This window comes from Cydia fagiglandana, chromosome 3, assembly GCF_963556715.1.
Source record: "Cydia fagiglandana chromosome 3, ilCydFagi1.1, whole genome shotgun sequence".
NCBI lineage: Eukaryota > Metazoa > Arthropoda > Insecta > Lepidoptera > Tortricidae > Cydia > Cydia fagiglandana.
In genome coordinates, this window is record NC_085934.1 from 23,594,971 (window position 1) to 23,619,820 (window position 24,850).

Consider the following 24,850-nt stretch of genomic DNA (forward strand, 5'->3'; position numbering starts at 1 on the left):
CCGTATTAGCCGTAGAATTATGGAGTGTAGAAGTAATTTGTAAACTACATGTACCTTCCATACGTAGAATGTATGGACTGGAATAATAAATCTGAATAAATCAATCTTTTCATGAAACTTTAAAGGTGTTCAATTCAATATTTGGTTATGCAAAAACTTTTTAACGTTTCAATTACGAAAACACAATTTGCAACTGTCATTCCATGGTATTCGATTCGCATGGTATTCGAATGATTCGATTATTTCGATTCAATTGGCAGCGATTGACACTACATTTATTTTCTACTTTTTGTTTATTTACGAAATCGATACAATAAAAGTGTATTAATAAAATAATTTCATTTACTCAGGTAATTCTTTTGTACCTTACAAATTACTTTTTTTACAGAAATCACTTACATGAACATCTGGCTTTGAAAACTCGCTAACAGCTGTGTGGAACAATAAATAACACAATGCACCATTTTTCGAATTGAGATTATTAACATCGTATTAGGTTTCAGTATGTAGAAGACATTAGATTTGTTCGCTATGATTTCCTGCATAAACTTTATATCTTAGGTAAAGAAAATGCCAATGTAATCCTTGAATGACGAAGTCGAACGAAACGACCACTTCCATAAAAAGGCATTCACCTAGAAAGTTATCGCCAGTCATCGCATCTTATATTTTCCTAGTGTGAAGTTTGTTTAAGGTAGTAAAATGACTTGCAGGCTGATGCAGTGATAGTGGAAGATGTGTGACGTGCAGGCGCTGCAGGCGCAGCTGGCGGACATCGAGAACGACGAGGAGAGCAGCGGCTCGGTGTACGAGCCCGCGCGCCCGCAGCTGCTCAGCATGCCTGTAGAGGTCTCTCGCACATAATGTTACTAATAAGGATAACACAGCCTTTTGTAAACTTTGTAACAAAATGAATAAAAACATTTTTGCTCAATAACTGGTCTATAATTTTAAGCCACTGTTTATGAAATAGTTATTATTGTTTTTAAATCAGTAACTATGTTTTGTTAGTATTAAGACAATGATTTGTTTACAGATATTTTTAAAGATCTGCTCATTCCTCGATGCAGATTTCCTAAGTCACACACTGGCCAAAGTATGCACAAGGTTTCAAACGATTCTAGAGGACAGCCACATATGGAAGTACTGGTACCACAGCAAGCTGGAAGGCAGCGTGTACCCGCCACTGCCGCACCTGCAGTACTGGGAGGAGGAGCCGATTGACTGGCAGAGCATGTGCGTGGAGTCCGCCAGTGAGAAGCGGCGGTGGGAGAATGTGCGGGAGACCATGAAGCATATTGTGGTTAAGGACATACACTTTGCGTCGGTAGACACTGTTTTATTAGTAAATGTGGGTAAAGTTACTATATAATGCATTATTTTATTAGATAAGTGATTTAACAGTAGTATTTTTATTGAAATTTTTCATTACGTTTCTTGTGTTTTTGTTATTGTTTTGCAAGCCATTAAGTTCCTATCATAAGTGGTATGTTAATTTTATATATTAAGGTTGGCTTCCTTCTATTTGGCACAAAATATCACTTTATTGTGTTTCCTTTTCCTATCAATGATGTGGGCTCATGACAAGCACTGGCAAATTCGCAGTAAAATGCTATGGATTGAGGATTTTGTGTTTAAAGAAGGATGTTGTGGGCATCTTGAGACTGTCAATTATACCTAAGAGTCAGTTCTGTTACAATTCAGAGACATCTCTAGAGCTAATGTTTTCAGAACGGCGAGCTCTGCATATCCGGCGGGCGCGACCGTGGCATGGCGCTGTGGTGCGTGGCCGACATCTCGCCCGCCGGCCCGGAGCTGGCCACGCCCAGCCGCGCGCCCGGCGGCGGCGTGTCGCACGCCGTGCTCGCCACCACGCAGCCGAGACACATCCGGCACGGCGCGCATGAGGTGAGCGGGAGGGGGTGAGGCGAGTGGCGGCTCCACGTATATAGAACGAGCCGCGCGCCCGGCGGCGGCGTGTCGCACGCCGTGCTCGCCACCACGCAGCCGAGACACATCCGGCACGGCGCGCATGAGGTGAGCGGGAGGGGGTGAGGCGAGTGGCGGCTCCACGTATATAGAACGAGCCGCGCGCCCGGCGGCGGCGTGTCGCACGCCGTGCTCGCCACCACGCAGCCGAGACACATCCGGCACGGCGCGCATGAGGTGAGCGGGAGGGGGTGAGGCGAGTGGCGGCTCCACGTATATAGAACGAGCCGCGCGCCCGGCGGCGGCGTGTCGCACGCCGTGCTCGCCACCACGCAGCCGAGACACATCCGGCACGGCGCGCATGAGGTGAGCGGGAGGGGGTGAGGCGAGTGGCGGCTCCACGTATATAGAACGAGCCGCGCGCCCGGCGGCGGCGTGTCGCACGCCGTGCTCGCCACCACGCAGCCGAGACACATCCGGCACGGCGCGCATGAGGTGAGCGGGAGGGGGTGAGGCGAGTGGCGGCTCCACGTATATAGAACGAGCCGCGCGCCCGGCGGCGGCGTGTCGCACGCCGTGCTCGCCACCACGCAGCCGAGACACATCCGGCACGGCGCGCATGAGGTGAGCGGGAGGGGGTGAGGCGAGTGGCGGCTCCACGTATATAGAACGAGCCGCGCGCCCGGCGGCGGCGTGTCGCACGCCGTGCTCGCCACCACGCAGCCGAGACACATCCGGCACGGCGCGCATGAGGTGAGCGGGAGGGGGTGAGGCGAGTGGCGGCTCCACGTATATAGAACGAGCCGCGCGCCCGGCGGCGGCGTGTCGCACGCCGTGCTCGCCACCACGCAGCCGAGACACATCCGGCACGGCGCGCATGAGGTGAGCGGGAGGGGGTGAGGCGAGTGGCGGCTCCACGTATATAGAACGAGCCGCGCGCCCGGCGGCGGCGTGTCGCACGCCGTGCTCGCCACCACGCAGCCGAGACACATCCGGCACGGCGCGCATGAGGTGAGCGGGAGGGGGTGAGGCGAGTGGCGGCTCCACGTATATAGAACGAGCCGCGCGCCCGGCGGCGGCGTGTCGCACGCCGTGCTCGCCACCACGCAGCCGAGACACATCCGGCACGGCGCGCATGAGGTGAGCGGGAGGGGGTGAGGCGAGTGGCGGCTCCACGTATATAGAACGAGCCGCGCGCCCGGCGGCGGCGTGTCGCACGCCGTGCTCGCCACCACGCAGCCGAGACACATCCGGCACGGCGCGCATGAGGTGAGCGGGAGGGGGTGAGGCGAGTGGCGGCTCCACGTATATAGAACGAGCCGCGCGCCCGGCGGCGGCGTGTCGCACGCCGTGCTCGCCACCACGCAGCCGAGACACATCCGGCACGGCGCGCATGAGGTGAGCGGGAGGGGGTGAGGCGAGTGGCGGCTCCACGTATATAGAACGAGCCGCGCGCCCGGCGGCGGCGTGTCGCACGCCGTGCTCGCCACCACGCAGCCGAGACACATCCGGCACGGCGCGCATGAGGTGAGCGGGAGGGGGTGAGGCGAGTGGCGGCTCCACGTATATAGAACGAGCCGCGCGCCCGGCGGCGGCGTGTCGCACGCCGTGCTCGCCACCACGCAGCCGAGACACATCCGGCACGGCGCGCATGAGGTGAGCGGGAGGGGGTGAGGCGAGTGGCGGCTCCACGTATATAGAACGAGCCGCGCGCCCGGCGGCGGCGTGTCGCACGCCGTGCTCGCCACCACGCAGCCGAGACACATCCGGCACGGCGCGCATGAGGTGAGCGGGAGGGGGTGAGGCGAGTGGCGGCTCCACGTATATAGAACGAGCCGCGCGCCCGGCGGCGGCGTGTCGCACGCCGTGCTCGCCACCACGCAGCCGAGACACATCCGGCACGGCGCGCATGAGGTGAGCGGGAGGGGGTGAGGCGAGTGGCGGCTCCACGTATATAGAACGAGCCGCGCGCCCGGCGGCGGCGTGTCGCACGCCGTGCTCGCCACCACGCAGCCGAGACACATCCGGCACGGCGCGCATGAGGTGAGCGGGAGGGGGTGAGGCGAGTGGCGGCTCCACGTATATAGAACGAGCCGCGCGCCCGGCGGCGGCGTGTCGCACGCCGTGCTCGCCACCACGCAGCCGAGACACATCCGGCACGGCGCGCATGAGGTGAGCGGGAGGGGGTGAGGCGAGTGGCGGCTCCACGTATATAGAACGAGCCGCGCGCCCGGCGGCGGCGTGTCGCACGCCGTGCTCGCCACCACGCAGCCGAGACACATCCGGCACGGCGCGCATGAGGTGAGCGGGAGGGGGTGAGGCGAGTGGCGGCTCCACGTATATAGAACGAGCCGCGCGCCCGGCGGCGGCGTGTCGCACGCCGTGCTCGCCACCACGCAGCCGAGACACATCCGGCACGGCGCGCATGAGGTGAGCGGGAGGGGGTGAGGCGAGTGGCGGCTCCACGTATATAGAACGAGCCGCGCGCCCGGCGGCGGCGTGTCGCACGCCGTGCTCGCCACCACGCAGCCGAGACACATCCGGCACGGCGCGCATGAGGTGAGCGGGAGGGGGTGAGGCGAGTGGCGGCTCCACGTATATAGAACGAGCCGCGCGCCCGGCGGCGGCGTGTCGCACGCCGTGCTCGCCACCACGCAGCCGAGACACATCCGGCACGGCGCGCATGAGGTGAGCGGGAGGGGGTGAGGCGAGTGGCGGCTCCACGTATATAGAACGAGCCGCGCGCCCGGCGGCGGCGTGTCGCACGCCGTGCTCGCCACCACGCAGCCGAGACACATCCGGCACGGCGCGCATGAGGTGAGCGGGAGGGGGTGAGGCGAGTGGCGGCTCCACGTATATAGAACGAGCCGCGCGCCCGGCGGCGGCGTGTCGCACGCCGTGCTCGCCACCACGCAGCCGAGACACATCCGGCACGGCGCGCATGAGGTGAGCGGGAGGGGGTGAGGCGAGTGGCGGCTCCACGTATATAGAACGAGCCGTCTCCAATGTGGTCTGGGCTACTGTGGAGGTTCGTACACGGCCACGTGTGCGCCTCGGCTAAGTCAAACATACGCAACGCCACGGAGCAAGGCAAATCCTCGCGAACCGAACTGTTTCGGGCGGTCATTTACTCGCAAGTCCGTATTATTTTGACCCGCCTAAATACATTAGTTAATCCTACTCGTTACGTAATTATTGGAATGAGAGATTAAAATGTTGTAGGGCTGGGTGTGGGACCTGGCCGCGGACTGCGAGCACAACACCAAGTTCGTGTACTCCGCCTCCTGGGACAACTCCGTCAAGGTGTGGGACCTCAACCGGGACTTCACACCCGTACACTCCTACAGGTAACCTGTATACAGTCTCATAGTTGTTGCAAACACCGAAATCGTTCTTTAAGGCTCTTAATACAACCGGAGTACAATCTTCGAGTAACTTAACCCCAATTTTATGGAGCTGCTAACTAGTTCACAAGTGTAAAAAGGTGTTTGACGCGGGCTTGAGATATGCTTAATGCTACATAGGCGTCAAATAAAAAAACCGGACAAGTGCGAGTCGGACTCGCCCACTGAGGGTTCCATAGGGTCCCATTTTACCCTGTGGATACGGAACCCTAAAAACCGTTTGAAGCCAAAGCCACCTTCCAAATTGTCTATTTCTAAAAATGCTTTCCAGTTCATTTTGGGAATTTTAAGCCTCTCGTTTAGCATCTTTAAAAATTCCCCGTTAGTGACGCAACTCCTTCTCTGATGAATGCTATATCTGATATGGAATCTTTTTTATTACATATTTTCTTTTTCCTTCGTCCCCTTTCTGTCCTCCTTTCTGCCCCTTCTGGCGTGGACATTAGCTGAGCCACTTTCCGTTTCAATTATTTTATATAAAGCACTATTACTATTATGTACCTATGTGCAAACTTTTTCAATAAACGTGTTTTATGATTATTTAACTCTGACTCGTAGATGCGGTATGTCAGCTCTCTGCGTGGACACGTGCGGCGACATGGTGCTAGCCGGACTATATTCCAAGAGGATCATGGCGTTCGATGTCCGGGTCGGGACCGAAGCTGTTTGCAAATACAAGCCGCACAGGTGGGTCATGAGGTCGATGTCCGGGTCGGGACCAGGACTGAAGCTGTCTGCTGGTACGAATCGCACAGGTGTCAGGTACCCACCTCAAAGGCGTTATACATCAACGGTAGAATATACTAGTGGCTCTGTGAGCTCTAGACCTCGCGAACCCCTGTTGCTCCGCCGTTTTGAAACACTTCCGAAAACTAAATTGACAAAAAAAATCTATTAAATTCTTGAACCTGCTCATAAAATTTTACAAGAATCGGTTGGGAAATGCGACCTTTAGAATGAAAATCTGAGACCACGCTGAGTGAAAATCTTTTTATTACAATGTAAAAGGTGAGCGGAGTGGAGGATATGTTAGCCAAGTTGTTTTTGTATGCAGTAATAAAACAATTGTCCGTCTTGAATGTCGCATTCCATTTTAAAACAATAATAAGATTCAGCTGTAAATGTCCCCGCAGAGGCCCCGTGCTGGGGCTGGCCACGCTGGGGCCGCAGGTGGCGTCGGTGTCCGAGGACCGCACGCTCGCCGTGTGGGACTCCCGCGCGCGCCGCACGCTCGTGCAGGACCTGCGGCTGCCGACGGAGAAAGCCTACCCCGTCTGCGTGTCCTGGGCGAGACCCGCGCTTTATGTCGGGGATTCTAAAGGAGGCCTACATCTGCTACACCCGGAGAAGTTGAGCCTGGTGGCTACACACGAAGTTTGGCAGGAACCGCCCTCCACGCAGCCCGCCTCCAAGGTCAGCATCTCTATGCATATTACCTTACAGACTAACATACATGCAATGACAAAAATCGTACAAATTATTTTGGCGACATAATTTTTTGTTGCGTCACCTAGTTCCGGTGTAGGATAACCCCCCTGCCCTGTGACCAAACGTGGTATTTTCAAGACCCCTCCGTTTATAATGGTCACCTTGTATGGGTATGTTCCCTAAGGAGCCTACATACGTACGAACATATTCGGGCACATGTTCTAAAAGATGTTCCGTGTGGTACAGATCACGGGATGCCTGCAGACGGCGGCCGGGCTCATCTTGGTGTCGGACCGCGGCGAGGTCAAGTTCCTGTACAACAGCTCCCCCCCGCGCGAGTACTGCAGCACGCGCACCGCCGCCCCCGACGTCACGCAGGTCACTCATACTCATACACTAGGACTCCTCTACGCGTAGTGATTGATCCGTTCAAAGACACGAGCGTCACACAAAGACACTTGACTCGAAAATGGAGTGAAACTACCGTATATTTGTGGCAGAGTGGCTAGCGCTACTATGCTCTGTCTGGAGGATGTCTTGTCTGTGCTCATACTTGATACACACTATGTATAAGAGAATAAATTCAATAAAAAAATCACATCACTTGACGATTTTTGCCCCCCCCCCCAAAGCCATCTTTCCAAAAATCATGCTTCGAATGACCCCGTTTCCTCCTACGTAATGCTACCATCATCCGATGTCCAGACCCTCCCATTTGAAATGACGTAATTTATGAATAGCCCCTTTGCGTGCAGTTAATTGTCTATGGCAAGCAATTCCTTGGCTACCTACAACACATAATTGTTCCAGGTGCGGTACCTGAACGGCATCTTGGTGGTGGGGTCGTGCGACTCCGCGCTCGAGTTCTGGATCCCGGCCGAGCGCTACGACTCGGCCATCCCGACACGAGACTCGTCCTCCGACTCGGCCATCCCGACACGAGACTCGTCCTCCGACTCGGCCATCCCGACCGAAGGCTCGCCCACGGACTCCCCCGAGTGATACACAAAATCCCTGTAGCTCGGTAACTACGTACACATACACCGTAGTCAGTGTATTAGTAACTTAACATAGCCAAGGTTTCGTTTATCAAAAATTTCTATGCGCCCAAAGTGACAATAATATTTGAACACACTTTATTGCCGAGATTGCAATAGCGGTGTCAAAATATTTTGGCCTTTTTGCCAAGTTCTTGATCAAAAATCTATTAGAAACTAACCATTGCATTGCACAAATGAGCCAATAGAAATTGTAAGATGTAGTGCATTTTGATAATATGACATGTAAATTGTTTTAATATAGTGTAATAATAATAACCATCCTAAAAATAGTTTAACTAGATTTGAGTACCTAATATTGAAATATTATACTTACTGTTAAACAGTTTTATCGTTGTTGTAATATAAAATCTAGACACGCGGTAGCGTGTCCAGCCAAGTTCAAAGAAAAAGGAACTGGCGACGCAGCATATTATTTTCAGTGATATGAATAATTATTTAGTCCAGCCGCCGTATGACCTCGGCCTGGCACTAATTACATAAATATACAATACTAATAACTGTAACTCTATATTACTTAATAAAACATTTCGTCAGGTGACAACCAGAACTGACTAATTACTACCACAAGTTAATTAATTAGCCATAGTGAACCATATTAATACTTAAATAAGGTTGATTTTTGTTTGATATTTTTTTTAGTAATTAGTGAGTTTTGCTTGTCGCCTGACGATTTTTTCTTTTGTAATAGTATAATACATTATAATAATACGTGTTGACTGCGTTGTAACACGTCATTTACTTACAATAATCTGTGATAATTCAATAAATATCCAAAAAGGAGTCACAATTTTTAGTTATCTGCGAATAAGACAAAATGAACGCGTAAATGCAATTCCAATGGGGTTGGACGGTCCAAGTATTTAGCAGACGGCGCCCGCATTTTTGTTTTTTTAATGCACTGGATGCCAGCCCTTTAAGCCAAATCTCATAGAAAAGGGTCATGATGGCGCCATCTATGCAAACCTTTGACAGTTGCCTGCTCTATTATGATTCGCTAAACTTCAAACTCTGGTAAATCGGTCAGATTATTCGATTTTGGTATTAAGAAAAGGTAATAATAGGGTAGATACTTGCTAAGAGGGTCGAATGGATTTACCCGAGTTTGAAGTTAAGCAACATTTATGATCTACGTTTGTGTATGTTTGAAAATATGTATAATTAGATAATGATCTCGACTGCTGAGATGAGAGCTTTAGGCTGATTGTACCGAGGACAGAGATTGGCAAAATGAAAGATTACGAATAAGAATATAAAACTGTATTTGCGAAATGAAATGGTTCTTTCATCTTTATTTACAGATTAAAAATTATTCTTGATTAGTTTCACTTAATAAATGTGACAACACACAATATTTTTCACTTCAAAACACAGAAGAACGTGCTCAATATTACTGCAATGTTCTGCCTCCAGAGTGCAGCACTAAGCTAGCTAGTAAACCATAGAGTAACTTATACATACTGTGTGCCTTAAACTGTTTTTGAAAGTTTTCACAGACAATAAAATATGACATTAATGCATCAAGGCGGTTTGTTAACAAGGGCCTACCGGGAAACGCGAAAATCGCTTTTTAGTTATCTGCCTCTTTATCGCTCGAATATGCAAGAGTGATAGAGAGGTTAAATAACGAAATTTCGATGTTCCTGTTTCGCGGTAGACCCCAGATTGTGATGGATAGTGGTAGTGACGCCCCCGTTTTGGGTAATATTCCCTATTCTTTGTCTTGTTTATTTTCTTTTTCATGATGCCGGTCCCCTGTCCTAGAGTCAGTGTTAATGGCTAAATAAATTTCAGGTACAAAAGCAGAATCTGAAATAACGTAGAGTTTTTTGGCTCAAGGCGAATATAATGTTATAATGGGCGATGTAAATAGAGTCCGTTTAAGCTAACTCTGCATCTGCACCGTGTTTGAACACACCACGGCGTGTGGAAGTGTGCACTCTGTTCCATCAAACACGGTGCACACTTAGCTTAGAATGTTGTTAATGCCACGATTATGTCGAGTACGTCGACCTTTCGAGAGTTGGCGATTTAAAAACGGGTATATTGTTGTGCGTTATTTTAAGTGTTTCTTCAGTGATAAGGCGACACCGTAACAATGTCTTATCTCTCCTGTACATATGCAGTGAGAACATCTACGGGGTGGATTTTTTAAATGGGGCACTGAGGGTAGCTGCAGCTGATAAGGCTCCGTGCTGCTGTCGTGTGGTGCCAAAATGATCTTAGGCACCTAACTTTTTAATTAACCGTTGACATATTGGCGCAGCAGTATGGGATTTGGTATATAGTTAATCGCAGTATTTATTTAAGAAATACACGCTGTATATATTTGATTTGAATCGAACATCTTTTTGTGATGGTGTAAATCGTTTCATTTTTTAATTGATATCCCCTGTTAGTACTTTTTTTTATCTAATGTGGCCCTTTGCTTGTATTTTAAAAGTGTAAGTAGCCGATGCTTGCAAATAAATAATAAAATCTGCAAATGGTTGGATAAGTAATTGAATGTATCTACGACATATCAACATCAAACTGCATATTCCTAGATACATTCAGATCGGCTTTACCAAAACCATGCTTTTGTAAATTTCATTCCATTCATGTCAGTGTTTATGAATTTGCCTGTAATGTAGGTACCTAATGTCTTATTTGGCAAACTACTTTCTTAACCGATTTACCCTCGCGGCTCGTGGCTCGGCTCGCGGTTCGTCTCGTGACTCGGCGACAGTTCGTCGAGCTAATCGATTATAAACACAAACAGCACGGTATAAGGTTTGTAATCGAATGAAAGCCGAACGCGAATGTAAACAGCAAGCGCGCGTCCCCGCGAGCACCTTTGATTCGTGCCCAAAACACAGCTCCTCGACGCGAGACCGGAGAGGGCGGCGAGCGCGAGCAGAGCCGCGGGACGAGCCACGAGCTCACCGATTACACTCGCGTCTCGTGGTTCGTCTAGTCGCTGGCACGCGAGTGTAAATGGCTATCTGAAGTGTTGAGATTGTTAAGGCGTAAAGTACATTTGGGAATTAAAAGAGTTAGATCAAGAAATATCTGCAACGATTTTCATAGCATACGCAGTGCAAGTGTTAGATACGTCATAATTTCATAGAAGTTTGACGTTTAAAATAACACTTGCACTGCGTGTGCTATAAAAAATGGTTGCAGACTTATTTTGGCCTAACTGCCCTAACCTACCCTATTTGAATAAAAAATATTTATGGACTAAGCAATTGAAGACACTTAGCTAAAATAATTTTAATATTTTGTCTAAAATGGTTTTTAGGCTACATCTTCACTGAGGCGAAGATGAGATGAGAGGAGACGTGCGGGAATGTGGATTACTTCCTATGCTACTGGTTGATTCCCGTCCATCGCCTCTCACCTCCGCCCGAGTGGAAAGGCAGCCTTACTTCGAAAACAAAAGCTGCATAAGCAAGTTGCATTTTGAGGCTTTTGGTATGAAATTAGAAAGTAGGTTACCCAATGAGACTGAATGGTAAAAAGTGTTTTAATACCCAGTGAGCAATATTATTATTAGAGTAATATACTAATGAAATGAATTAATTTAAAATGTGTTATGAATGTTATGAGACTTGAAAATATTAACAAGCTGGATGTTTATACATTTTTACAATGCCTTTTTATTAAAAGCTAAAGTAATTTTACCTACGTTAGTATTATTTGCTGTCATGCTGTGGCTACTGTATTCGGACTGAATCTGATTTTTGAGTTGTTGGAATTTTCATTTTATTTCGATTAATCATATTTAAAATTTAAATGAGGTAATTGACCGAAATCCAGTTATTTATTGCCACTTGAATGGTTATGATCCCTAGTGACTCGCAGTTTAGACGGCGTTATTTTTTCCGACATTATAGCAAACATCGTCATATTTCAACCAAATTACAATAAAACCTTTAACACGTTATACTTACACCTAAACCCAAAGTGTATAATATGTATCCTAAACCTTCCACACTCTATTGAAGTTTAAGAGGGGGGACGGGGGATTTTTATAAGATTTAGGTTGATTTGAGGTTTTCCGCTAGATTTGCGGATGCTCGGTGGCGTGACAGTCGTTCACGTTAGCGAATATAGCCAAAAAATCGCAACACATCCTTGGCCACTTTGGCTGTCACTATTTATTTGATGCTGACTGTACATAGCGATTGCTTCATAGCGACAACGCCATCTGTGAATGTATTTATGTAGTTTTTATTTTTACACCTTTAAGCCTATGCCCTAACCCTATATTCAAATTTATTAATTCCCTATATGTATAACACGTTTGTTATGGCCTGTACAATAATATTGCAATGCGAGAAAAAAAAATATGGGCAAGTTTATTATTCGGCAAAAATAATCAAATCATATGAGGAAGGTTAAAAGTTGGCCAAATGGTAAAGATGGCGAAATGTAACTATCAGTATAGAGTAGTTGAAAAGTAGTCAAAATGAACATATAGTTGGTCAAGCAGATCTTGTCAGTAGAAAAAGGCGGCAAATTTGAAACTTGTAGGCGCGAAGGGATATCGTCTCATAGAAAATTTGAATTTCGCGCCTTTTTCTACTGACAAGATTTGCTTGACCATCTATAGTTAAGCCCCCTCCAGACTATGCGCGTGAATCGCGGGCGAAGCCGCGATTCGCGCACGAGTGTGGAGGAGGCTTTATACTAACTCTTCGAAATGTAGGCAAAATTAAAAAGTTGGCAATCACGTAACAGATCGCGCTGTCGCCACCTAGCGGCCATATCTGTTTTGCTGACCGTAACATACGCGTTTTGTTAGCGAGTGAGTCTTCTGTACTTAGTACTATTATTTATTCTGTGGCAATGTATTGCAAAATAGCATGCGATTATCGGTTTGGAAAGGCCGGCTACCTTTTGGCCGCCGGACCTAGTCCGCAAAGACGCTCACTCACACGCCAGAGTAAATTTTAAGTAAACAACTAATAAAAAGTTTAGGGATTGCAAATTGTGATATCGATATTTACAATTTATGGTAAAAATCTTCTCAATTTGGCTTTGTTCTTAACCAACTTTAATTTATTTCGAGAATGCCAAAAATTTACATATTTTTTACACACGACAATGTTAAAAATAAAGGTCTTTATCATTAAAAACAACCACTAAACAATATCGATTTATGACGTAATATCACCGCACTAGGCTCTACGAGAAGTCTTGTATACATGACAACGGCGCGCATGGACTGCCCGCAGTGCAGACCGACAAGGACCGTTTCCGCGCGGATTAAGTAATAATAGTCTCTAGGTCAACGGCGTAAGCGCTTGTCGGTACGTAAACTTTATAAGCGTTAGGTTAGAGCCGCGCATCGTGTGTCGATAATATAAATGTACCGGAACTGCATTGGGGAAAATGACACGTGGGTTGAATTGTCAATGAGTGAAGAACAATAATATTGGAAAAGGGTGGGGATCAGAAATGTTCGGGAATGCATGTTTCACATTCGACATGTTCCTTAGAAGAGCTTGTCAGTTCCCGTATTACACCCCTACCATAATAATTTTTCGTCAATTTCAAATACATAACATTCTCATAGTTAGGCGACACTGACTAGTCCGAGCGTCCGCCTGTAGGTACCATTCTTGTGCGAAGCGGTCACTGCAGGGTATCACTCCCCACTACACTATCATCTCAAAATGAATCATTTGTTCTGCAAATAGACCACAAGGACAGATTTACTTATCTGACTCTACTATGGACAGCTGAACAAGTTCCCTGAACTCCAGCTATAGTTATGCCTGTCTCTCTCTCGTTTAACGTATTCTAGTTACTAGTTATCACCAATTGGCATTTAACAGGTGTTCAAATGCTTAAATAAAACCAGATTGGCCACTTGATGTTTATTTTGAATATTCTCTAGAGATGCGCCGGATATTCGGTTACTATCCGGTATCCGGCCTATCAGGCCAGTATTTTAATATCCGGCCGGATACCGGATAGTGCCCTATTATTCGGCCGGATACCGGACAGTACCATTGCTTGATTTCGGAGTAAAAAAAATGGATTTAAGAAACAGTCATGGTCATAATCGTACTTGTTTATTATTTTAAAACAATTTAGAGATTCCACTGACTTGCACGCGCACTCATTTCGAACCTAGAAATGTGTCCGCGCGAACGTTCACTTAGAAATAGGTTAAAACTGCAGAATGCGCACCTGAAAAACCGAAATGTAGGTGCAGCTCCGCTGTCCTAATATTCGGCGACCGGATACCGGATATTCGGCCGATGGTCCGGTATCCGGCCAAACAACTATCCGTTGCATCTCTAATATTCTCATATCGAGTTAACATTCCCATCCCTAGCTGTCTTGTATACAAGACAACGGCGACGAGGAACATGAAAAACGTTGAAAACTGGAGCAATTTTTTTGATTGCCTTATTATAAAAGAATGGATTTATTTATCTGCTTTGAATGCAATTATTTTAAAAATCAAAGACCTAAAACATTAACACGAGTGTAAAAAATGCTACAATTGATGTTTTTTCACATTTACCGAGCGGTTGAATTTGTGTCTTGTATACAAGACAGCGGCGCCAGTGTATCGTTCTATCGTTGTCTTGTATACATGCCAACGGCGGTCAAAGGGTTAGCGAGCTAGACTAGCAAGAACTTGCATGCAATACAATCATCATGCAAAGCATGCAATTTTTATTACGTTGCGGTATCTGATCAAACTACTGAATGATTTACCTTAGTAGTCAGCAATGTAACGTAAATAATTGCATAAGTTTTTGCTAGTCTAAACCTCGCTTAATAGGAAATAGAAACTTCACGTCATTGTTATTAACACTGGTTACACAAAAAAAAAGCATTACAATGAAAATTACCACTGGCAACACCAGTATCCCGTCATGGCTGAAATGTTGACGAACTGTCAATTTTAGTGAAATTTTCTTATTTTCGCCATGCCCAGTAATTTGTGAGTTGTGGTTTTCTAATGGATAGTGTTGAATTATATTTTTTCTATAAATAATTATTTATTTTCACGATGAACGGGTTAAGTTTCAGTGAACTCTGTTGCCTGTTTTGTTGTCCGCCATGCCCGGGGAAAATCGCTGCTAAGCTCGCATTCCTACCTCCAGAACCCACGTATGCATTCACGCCCGACGAAGCGGGCTCCAAGTTTTCTCTGACGCTGACCGAGCGGGCAGAATGGCAGTACACGGAGCGAGAAAAGGAGAACATCGAAGGTTTCTACTCGCGGACGACGCGGGGCAACCGCATCGCTTGCCTCTTTGTTCGCTGCAGCCCTAACGCGCGCTTCACGATACTGTTCTCGCACGGGAATGCCGTAGATCTGGGACAAATGAGTAGCTTTTATTTAGGATTAGGCACTAGGATAAATTGTAATATATTCAGTTACGACTATTCGGGATACGGGGTGAGCGGCGGCAAGCCGTCGGAGAAGAACCTGTACGCGGACATCGACGCGGCGTGGCAGGCGCTGCGCACGCGCTTCGGCATCAGCCCGGAGAACATCATCCTGTACGGGCAGAGCATCGGCACCGTGCCCACCGTGGACCTGGCGGCGCGCTACGAGGTGGGCGCCGTGGTGCTGCACTCGCCGCTCATGTCGGGCATGCGCGTCGCCTTCCCCAACACCAAGCGCACCTGGTTCTTCGACGCCTTCCCCAGGTTAGTCTCACCCCGCATTTATCCTCCGCGCCTACCTGTACACCTCCCTCATATCCAGAGGGTAATACATGTATCAAGAGTTCTCTTAGTACTAGATATGTATGGTTTTAGAACTGGGTAATATTGATTCAAATTGAAAAAGAAACCCACAGAGAATATTATAAACAAAATAAATAATCCCTAAATTGAGCAGCAACATGTGTTGGTCTACCTTCCTGTATGTATGTAGGTATGTTACACATGAGGCTGCATATTGTAAACTCTTGGCTGCTCCAGTTTGTAAGACCCAAACAAACAATGTTATCATGCTATGAGTAAGCACATACTCGTATGCCTCGCACAAGCACTGCATGACTAATTCACTGTCTCATTACAATAATCTATTAACATTCATTAACATGCGCATGAGAATTGTAGCTTACCAAATAACCTTCTTTAATTGATAACGAAGTAGACAAGACTTTTTGAAACATCTGTTTATTTACATTGCCACTGTTTTGTTATTGAAAACAAGGCAAATTATAATTTCCTAATAATAATAGTGAATGTGCTAGTATCTAAACAGGAAGGATACTTGATAAATATTTTTATACATCCTATTGTCCCCACAGAGGACACTGAGTTTCTCTTGTTTACTTCTAATTCATTGTTAAAAACTTAACATTTAAAATCATCTATATGTATACATATAATTAATAGCAGATTTACTTCAAGACTTGTACCGTCGCCCACACTGTTTACTGTACATCGGTGGATCTTGTGCCTTTTGTAATAAGGTCCACCGATGTACAGTTAGCAGTGTTGCTGTTTGTACCCAGTGGGAGATATCAATCAATATTATTAGTTCATTGAGCTGTAAATGAATCTTTATCATCCACATGTAAGGTCTAAGTCTAGGTCTTACTAGCACCTAAACGGGTCATTCTAAGTTAAGAGGTAATTGCTTATATGAAAAGGTGGCACAACATAAATGTTAAAATATTGATCTAATTATACAATATCTTGATAGAAACAACACTTTTATGTATATTTGTAAGCTAATCAGTCATTCTTTTAATTTATTACCATTTTAGAAGACACCAGGGGAGAGATCGTACTTTTTCTATGTAATAAAGAGAGAAGGGTCTCTCCCCTGATCTCTTTAAAAACATAAACAAAATCTAAATTTTGACCAGCCATCTTAGAAATTCGAGCAAATTAAAGTGTAATGATTCATTTAAACAAGAATTCATACCTCCAGTGTACATTTTGGAAAATTATGCGCCAGGGGAAAGACGCCAGGGGAGTGACTTTTTCATGTCAAATCAGATATAATTGTGCAAGTATTTATTGTAAATAATAAAATTAAAGTATTTATATAATCTATGCATAAACCTATGGTAAATATACAAATACAATTAAGCATTTATATCAATAATTTTGAAATAAAACTGACCAGGGGAGATATCACTTTCATAAAACAACATTGTCAAGTATAGAGGGCAATGATCAAAATGACTAACAATCGGAACCAAGAGATGACTGTGGCAGGGTTGGTCGTTAGTATTGAATGAAATGCATTTCTATTGGGATTAAAATGGCAATAATTAAACCTAAAACCCAATATTTTTACATTTACATAATGGCCAGGGTAGGAGACATAGAATCTGGGGGACAAAATTTAACATAAATATTTTTTATGAAAAAGAAAAGTTTAAAGGATTTTATTATTATCATTACAATCAATATTTGTTTTAATTTATGAAGTATATCCAATTTAACGGATTTATGGGAAATACATCTGGATAAAATTACTGATTTATTGAAAAACCTGCAAAGGGACAGGCCAGGGGAGAGACATTTTACACATTTGAGGTGCAATTGTGACAAAACTGAATTAATTAATTAATTGAAATTTACTGTATATAGAGGAAATGCAATCTTTTAAGGGAAATTGCCATAATTTATTTAAATTTTTTAAGAAATGTATGGATATTTATCATGGACACCGTTAATACCTCTTAACTTAGAATGACCCAAACCTAAACTGTAGTAAGTATATTTAACCCTTTAACTGCCAGAGTCTGATATATAAGACATTACATATCCAGCTCATTTCGCCACAGTCTGATAAATAAGACAAAGATCTGATTTGGTTTTTACAGCACATTTATAACTCCCGTAACTATGCCAACCTTACTCTGCGTTAACCAATTACTGTCGGTGGCGACACGAGCACGCTCGATCAAAAATTGCTGGCGGTTAAAAGGTTAACAGCATGTAGAAAAACTGTTTCAATGTCAATCTTCAAAATATACCTACCCTACAGTTGACAGAGTTAATTTGCGATTTCAAGCATTATCAGTGCTTTTGCATTATCTCCTTCATTTAAAACGCTGTCTATATCAATATCAGACTACAATTTTATCAATAATATCAAAATGAAAACACAAGTAAATGATCTTGAATATATATTTTCAACCATTTGCACTCATTAATTATCCAAGCAGCTACAAACAAGACTATCAATTATGTATCAAAGAGCAGTGAGTCTTTTGTCTCTGCTATTAAGAGTTACAAATTCTCAGTTAACTTAATGTATGATGGAACAGTTGAAAGGCCTGTCAAGACTGTCATGCCCTAAATGTCTTGTAAATTGAGCTCATGTTCTGTGACATGTACAAGTACTTTCACTATAATTGCTGGAAGCCCTAGATAGTTACTGGGCTACAAAAAGTGATTGTTATTTCATCATTTATAGACGCTTCAGTAGCAATGGAACAAGTTCATAATAAATTCTGTTTACATGCAGTCATTCATAAACATGTATACACTACACATTATGTGATTGGAAATACTGATTAGATACTGAAATAAAGTTGTATACATGTTTACAACCATGATAATTGTGTTGTTAACTTCAAACTCGGGTAAACCCATTCAACCCTCTCAGCAAATATTTACCCTATTAACACCAAAAACCCATTTTCTTAATACCAAAATCGAATAATCTGACAGATGGATTTACCCGTGTTTGAAGTTAAGTGATTCAATTGTTCACAAAAAAGTAGTCTGTAACTTTTGAACCTTAATTGAAAGTAACTTGTGGTTTAGTTTTACCGCTTGGAACCGCTGTGCCTAGAGGCCTACTGATTAGCGGAGCCATGTTCCGTTTCAATTAGTTTGTAACAATTATTATGTACCTTCGTGCAAGCTTTTTGAAAAATGTCTTTTATTTTTTTAGTGGTAGGTGTAGGTGTTGGTGGTAGATGTAGTGCATTAGTAGATATAACCAAGGGATGAAAGGCACTCATTTCTGCCGAGGTAGTTGGCTCTCGAAAGCAGTGAGAGCGCCAATAGTCCGAGGCTGAAATGATGGCTTCACCCGAGTTTATACCCAAATTTCAATTGCTTGTCGTAAAAAAAATAAGGACTTGGAACCTAAAATGCTTCTAGTACAGAATTGTATCATTTTCTGAACACCTGTTAGAACAACAATGACCCTATTTCATGTCATGAGAAATTATTTTCCATCGTATTTTCACGGTAGGAAGAGTCTTGCTATTTCAGTCAGTGTGGGTACAAAAAATACTGAGATTTACTGATGTGGCATGACAAATACGAAAGTTTCCAAAAAATACGGTGGAAAACAATTATGCACTACATCTGTAGCACATAATTTTATTTACCTACAAGGGTTGTGAAATCTAAAATACTTTAGTAGGTACTTAATGTAAACAGTACTAGTGTACTACTAATATCAATACTATCAAACAAAACATATTTTAGTATGGTTTATTAAGTTTAAAGCCCCGTCTCCATATCGCGGGTCTGCATATGGAGACGAGGCTTTACAATAACATAAAGACTATACTTAATTATAAATTGTACATTTAAGTACATTCTTTTAAAGTTCTGTTAAGTACAAGTTTACAGCTTGTATGTGAATGTATCAAATGTTTTACAGTTTAGTGTTATGTTCAGAGTTTAATGACAGGTTGATGATATGAACAGATAATCAGTCACACAGTGAGTCATATTTGTTTAATTGTTTTCAACTTTTCATTCTCTAGCTTTGGTGAATCATTCTGTTGATCGCGATATGTTCAAACACGGGCTGAACCCGTCATCTCTCTAGCGTTTGTTACGGCTTTTCGCCACGGCTGCCAGGTGCTAATAGTTTATACGAAAGCAACTGCCACTTCATGACATTCCCACCCAAAGGGAAACTAGGCCGATTACGTTCAGTCTCCTCTCTTCATAATATTACCTACCTAAATTAACCCTTATAATATACCTAAGAACTGATTTAAAAAGTAATGAAATCAATGCATTTGTATTTGTATACAATTACTGCCTTCACTGGAAGCGGCTAGGAAATAGTTACCAAATAATATTTAGTACATACGTTCGGAAAAATCCATGTACAGTCAGCTGCAATAGCATGTTACTCTTCGAAGGCCGCATAAATATGTGACACGCTCTTATGGCTCTACAAATAAGATTGTGTCAGATATTTTGGCGGCCTTCGTTGTGTAACATAATATTGCAGGTGACTGTACGAAGTGGGTTTAGGGAGTTGGAACTCGCTCCAAATTAAAAGTCGTACTAGCACGTAGTCTACTAAGTACTAACGCACTAAACTGCTATCTTTTGTTTCAGTATCGACAAAATACCGAAAGTAAACTCTCCAGTTCTCGTGATCCACGGGACAGAGGACGAGGTGATCGACTTCTCGCACGGACTCGCCATCTACGAGCGCTGTCCGCGCGCCGTCGAGCCGCTCTGGGTCGAGGTATGCACCTTATTACAACGATGTAAAGTTGACAGTTGCTCGCCATCTACGAGCGTTGTCCGCGCGCTGTCGAGCCGCACTGCACGGCCACCCCACTGATAATACATGAGGGTCGGCGTCTAGTTAACTCTGCTGCTCGACGCAACGTTGGCGCGACTGCGCAGCCACGCCATTTTTCATAGCGGTGACTAGACGCCGAAGCTCAAAAAATGCTAGTCTGTGGTGGCCATAAGGTTTACAAATTGCTTGCCATGCCATCTATGAGTGTCCTCGCGCTGTCAAGCCGTTCCGAGTCGAGGTATGAACCTTATTGCCACGGCATAAGGTTTACAGTGGCTCGCTATCTATGAGACATGCGGGAATCAACCAGTAAGCATTTTGGTTGTAATCGGGTGGAGAAGAGATTTGGATAACAATCATTGCTATTGGTTCTTTCCAGCACGTCTCCTCTCATCGGCGTATCTCCGCCTCGGTGGAAAGACAGCCTAATAACAGTAATAACTGCCGGCGAGAACTTTTTCTAAAACAAAACAAAAACACTCGACTTGACCTTCGGTCGGCCACGTGGCCAAGAGTGCGTGTTGTGAGACTTGTGAGGCGTACGCCGTATGTTATCACAATGCAAACCGCCCGATAAAAACGCCTTATCTCTAAATCTGTGCCGGCATTTAATCGCTTTGATAACGACAAATACTTTGATGTTATATATGTATACCTGCAGGTATGCCACTCCGCTACGTTACAATAGGTCATTGCCGTTTTCAAAACAGCTGTGCGTTGATTTTGTTTTTAAAGTCTAGTATTATACGAGAAAAGCAGCAATGCAGAAGTGGTTACAAATATACTAATATTGTGAATTATGTTTTACGAGTCTGACGGTAATGTCATATACCAAAAAGAATAGATAGTTGGTATAAATAGAGGGGCCCTGTCATAGTAAATGTTGTAGTCACTGTAAATTTACTGTCATCTATCGACACATGACTATAACTCAACATAAACACGTATAAAATTATCAAAATAAAAATATATATGGATAAATGATTTTATTATTTTTATATCATTTTGACCCATGTTCATTCACTGATATCTATGTGATAAAATTGTTAAATATGTAACGGTGTCGTCACGCCATCTAGCTGAGCATAGGCCAAAGGTGTGTGCGCCATCTATCCGAGAATGACTTTTTCTTGATTTCCGAGGCACGTTTTTTTCTTAGACTTTATTCATCTTATACGAAGTTACATATGTCTTTGCATATACTTACCTATTTGTATGGATTTTAAACCGACCTAACTTAATAATTAATTTTGGGCTACCAGCCTTACACTTACATGTGCAATTAAATGTCTAATTGACTTTGGTACAATCAAATATGGGTGCACATTGCACACATCCTACACAAAAATATTACCCATAGCTCTTAAGTCAGCCAATTAAAAACGATGAGACATATTTTTGAGTAAGTTATATGCACCTATATTTGTACACTTGACTGTACAACATTAACCCATCGAGTCGAGTCCCGCGGATGCGATATCGCGCGACATTCAGTCTAATGGCATGGCACTAAAGGTCGAATGATTTGTGATCCCTGCTCTTGACCTGACGTTATCTCGGAGATGATTACAGGTCACCAGAACTGTTTTTTTTGGTTTAACCCATTTCATACATATTATAAGGAAATGATAACAAAAAGAATCGTCACAGGTAATAATTACTAATGCTTTAATCTTAAGGCGCTACATCTATGGTTCTGTTCGTCCTTTGTTTGACAGGTAGAGAGATTGCCACTAGGCGTCAAGTTTGCCATTTATGTAAATAAATTTAATAAAAGACGAATCTATGCTGCTTTTAACCCTTTAACCGCCAGTCTGATATATAAGACATTACATATCCAGCTCCTTTCGCCACAGTCTGATAAATAAGAAAGATCTGATTTGGTTTTTACAGCACATTTATAACTCCCGTAACTATGCCAACTTTACTCTGCGTGGTACAATTACTGTCGGTGGCGACACGAGCACGCTCGATCAAAAATTGCTGGCGGTTAAAAGGTTAATGCTACTATAAATATTTAATTGACTTGGAAAAGAGCCTTGGTCTGAGGGGCTACGATCATGGGAACATGGGAAGAAAATTGTCTAGAGTTAGACCAAGCTAAGTTGGCAGCGCTTTTGATAGCCGAGATCGTGCAAGTGTTAGGTATCAAACTTGTATGAAAGTATGACGTCTACGTCAATAACGCATTGTCTGGGTTTATTATCAAAATCACTGCCAATGCCAACTTAGCTTGGTCGAACTCTATCCTCATTCCTGTCACTTGAATATTGCAAGAGTAATAGAGAATCTTTCTTCGAATTCGGACTATCGCGGTGGCCGTTTTACTCACAGAATGTTTTAATTTCGAAGTGAGATTGGTCATACATCTATAATAAATAAGCAATCTCACTTCAAAATTAAAAAATTCTTATATTTGAAACATTGAAATACTGTTATTGTGTCAAATTTATTTCTCTTAAAATAACACAATAATGCCTGTTCTGCAGGGCGCCGGCCACAACGACGTGGAACTGTTCAACCAATACCTGGAGAGACTGAAACGGTTCGTCTCCGTGGAGCTGCTCAACTGACAAAGACTGCCGGCCGCGGGCCAGACTACTCAAGGTGCGTCACTGTATCATGCAGCTGTAGGAGACCACGGTGCCCCGGGGGACGGAGACGGTCCGTCTCCGTGGAGCTGCTCAACTGACAAAGACTGCCGGCCGCGGGCCAGACTACTCAAGGTGCGTCACTGTATCATGCAGCTGTAGGAGACCACGGTGCCCCGGGGGACGGAGACGGTTCGTCTCCATGGAGCTGCTCAACTGACAAAGACTGCCGGCCGCGGGCCAGACTACTCAAGGTGCGTCACTAAGCTAGCTGTAGGAGACTACGGTGCCCCGGGGGACGGAGACGGTCCGTCTCCGTGGAGCTGCTCAACTGACAAAGACTGCCGGCCGCGGGCCAGACTACTCAAGGTGCGTCACTAAGCTAGCTGTAGGAGACTACGGTGCCCAGGGGGACGGAGACGGTCCGTCTCCGTGGAGCTGCTCAACTGACAAAGACTGCCGGCCGCGGGCCAGACTACTCAAGGTGCGTCACTAAGCTAGCTGTAGGAGACTACGGTGCCCAGGGGGACGGAGACGGTCCGTCTCCGTGGAGCTGCTCAACTGACAAAGACTGCCGGCCGCGGGCCAGACTACTCAAGGTGCGTCACTGTATCATGCAGCTGTAGGAGACCACGGTGCCCCGGGGGACGGAGACGGTCCGTCTCCGTGGAGCTGCTCAACTGACAAAGACTGCCGGCCGCGGGCCAGACTACTCAAGGTGCGTCACTAAGCTAGCTGTAGGATACTACGGTGCCCAGGGGGACGGAGACGGTCCGTCTCCGTGGAGCTGCTCAACTGACAAAGACTGCCGGCCGCGGGCCAGACTACTCAAGGTGCGTCACTAAGCTAGCTGTAGGAGACTACGGTGCCCCGGGGGACGGAGACGGTCCGTCTCCGTGGAGCTGCTCAACTGACAAAGACTGCCGGCCGCGGGCCAGACTACTCAAGGTGCGTCACTAAGCTAGCTGTAGGATACTACGGTGCCCAGGGGGACGGAGACGGTCCGTCTCCGTGGAGCTGCTCAACTGACAAAGACTGCCGGCCGCGGGCCAGACTTCTCAAGGTGCGTCACTAAGCTAGCTGTAGGAGACTACGGTGCCCAGGGGGACGGAGACGGTTCGTCTCCGTGGAGCTGCTCAACTGACAAAGACTGCCGGCCGCGGGCCAGACACGTCAAGGTGCGTCACTTTACTTTGCAGCTGTAGGAGACCACAGTATTTGGGGAGAAGGAAACTGTTCGTCTCTCGATATCTTCTATTCAAAGCCAGTCGTGAGACTAATCTTTAGAGAGAACTCGTGTCATGGGAAATCTGAACTGCTCCTAACTTAAATCTTCAATAATTAACAAAGGTGGGCGTTTCCAGGTGACGACCAAAATCCAGCATCGACCCTCAGCTCCGGCACCACCAGCTCGGCCACCGAGAGGCTCCTCTAGCTAGCGGGGGCCGGGCCCAGCCGGGCCGGCCCCGTCAAAAACTGCAACCCCCTCGAGCCCGCGGCCGCGGCCAACCCGCCCGCCGCCGCGCCGGCGCCGCGCATCAGCGTCAGCGCCGCCGACGACTCGCCCGCCGCCGCCGCCGCCGACCGCCGCCGCCGCGTGCACCTGCGCTCGCTGAGCGACGTCACCCCCGCCTCCGCCGCGGCCGCGCCCCGCGCGCGCTCGCACTCGGACCGCCACACCCCCTCCCCCGCGCCCTCGCCGGCGCGCCTCCCCGTCGCCTCGCCCCGCGCCCGCCCCGCGCGCAGCGAGACCTGCTCGCCGGACCGCGCGCGCGACCGCGACCGGGCCGACCCCTGGCGCAAGATGAGCGACGCGTCGCTGCACCGCGCCGCGCCCTCGCCCGACCCGCGCGACCCCTGGGTGCGCTCGCCGGCGGGCTCGGAGCCGCGCCGGCGGCCGCGGCTGGAGCGGCGCGCGGCCGCGGCGGCGTGCGCGGCGTG

The 24,850-nt window shown here is 46.1% G+C and overlaps 2 protein-coding genes across 3 annotated transcripts; both read left to right on the forward strand.

Moving 5' to 3' along the window:
• The first annotated feature begins 278 nt into the window (after nucleotides 1-278).
• On the forward strand, nucleotides 279-10,639 carry LOC134680388 (F-box/WD repeat-containing protein 9-like). The gene is made up of 9 exons (XM_063539513.1): nucleotides 279-350; nucleotides 714-849; nucleotides 1,037-1,351; nucleotides 1,732-1,908; nucleotides 5,152-5,276; nucleotides 5,892-6,020; nucleotides 6,467-6,746; nucleotides 7,008-7,139; nucleotides 7,572-10,639. Exons 2-9 carry the CDS (start codon nucleotides 736-738, stop codon nucleotides 7,761-7,763), a joined length of 1,464 nt encoding a protein of 487 aa, XP_063395583.1. The 5' UTR covers nucleotides 279-350; nucleotides 714-735; the 3' UTR covers nucleotides 7,764-10,639.
• A 4,039-nt stretch (nucleotides 10,640-14,678) lies between these two features.
• Nucleotides 14,679-24,421, forward strand: LOC134680389 (alpha/beta hydrolase domain-containing protein 17B). Of its 2 annotated transcripts, XM_063539515.1 has the most exons (5): nucleotides 14,679-14,768; nucleotides 14,852-15,484; nucleotides 20,126-20,258; nucleotides 22,808-22,925; nucleotides 24,274-24,421. In XM_063539515.1, the coding sequence occupies exons 1-4, from the start codon at nucleotides 14,755-14,757 to the stop codon at nucleotides 22,889-22,891; spliced, it is 864 nt and encodes a 287-aa protein (XP_063395585.1). In that variant the 5' UTR covers nucleotides 14,679-14,754; the 3' UTR covers nucleotides 22,892-22,925; nucleotides 24,274-24,421. The 2 variants fall into 2 exon arrangements, with proteins under 2 accessions (XP_063395585.1, XP_063395584.1); XM_063539514.1 differs by having other exon boundaries at nucleotides 14,685-15,484; nucleotides 24,274-24,420.
• Nucleotides 24,422-24,850: the final 429 nt, after the last annotated feature.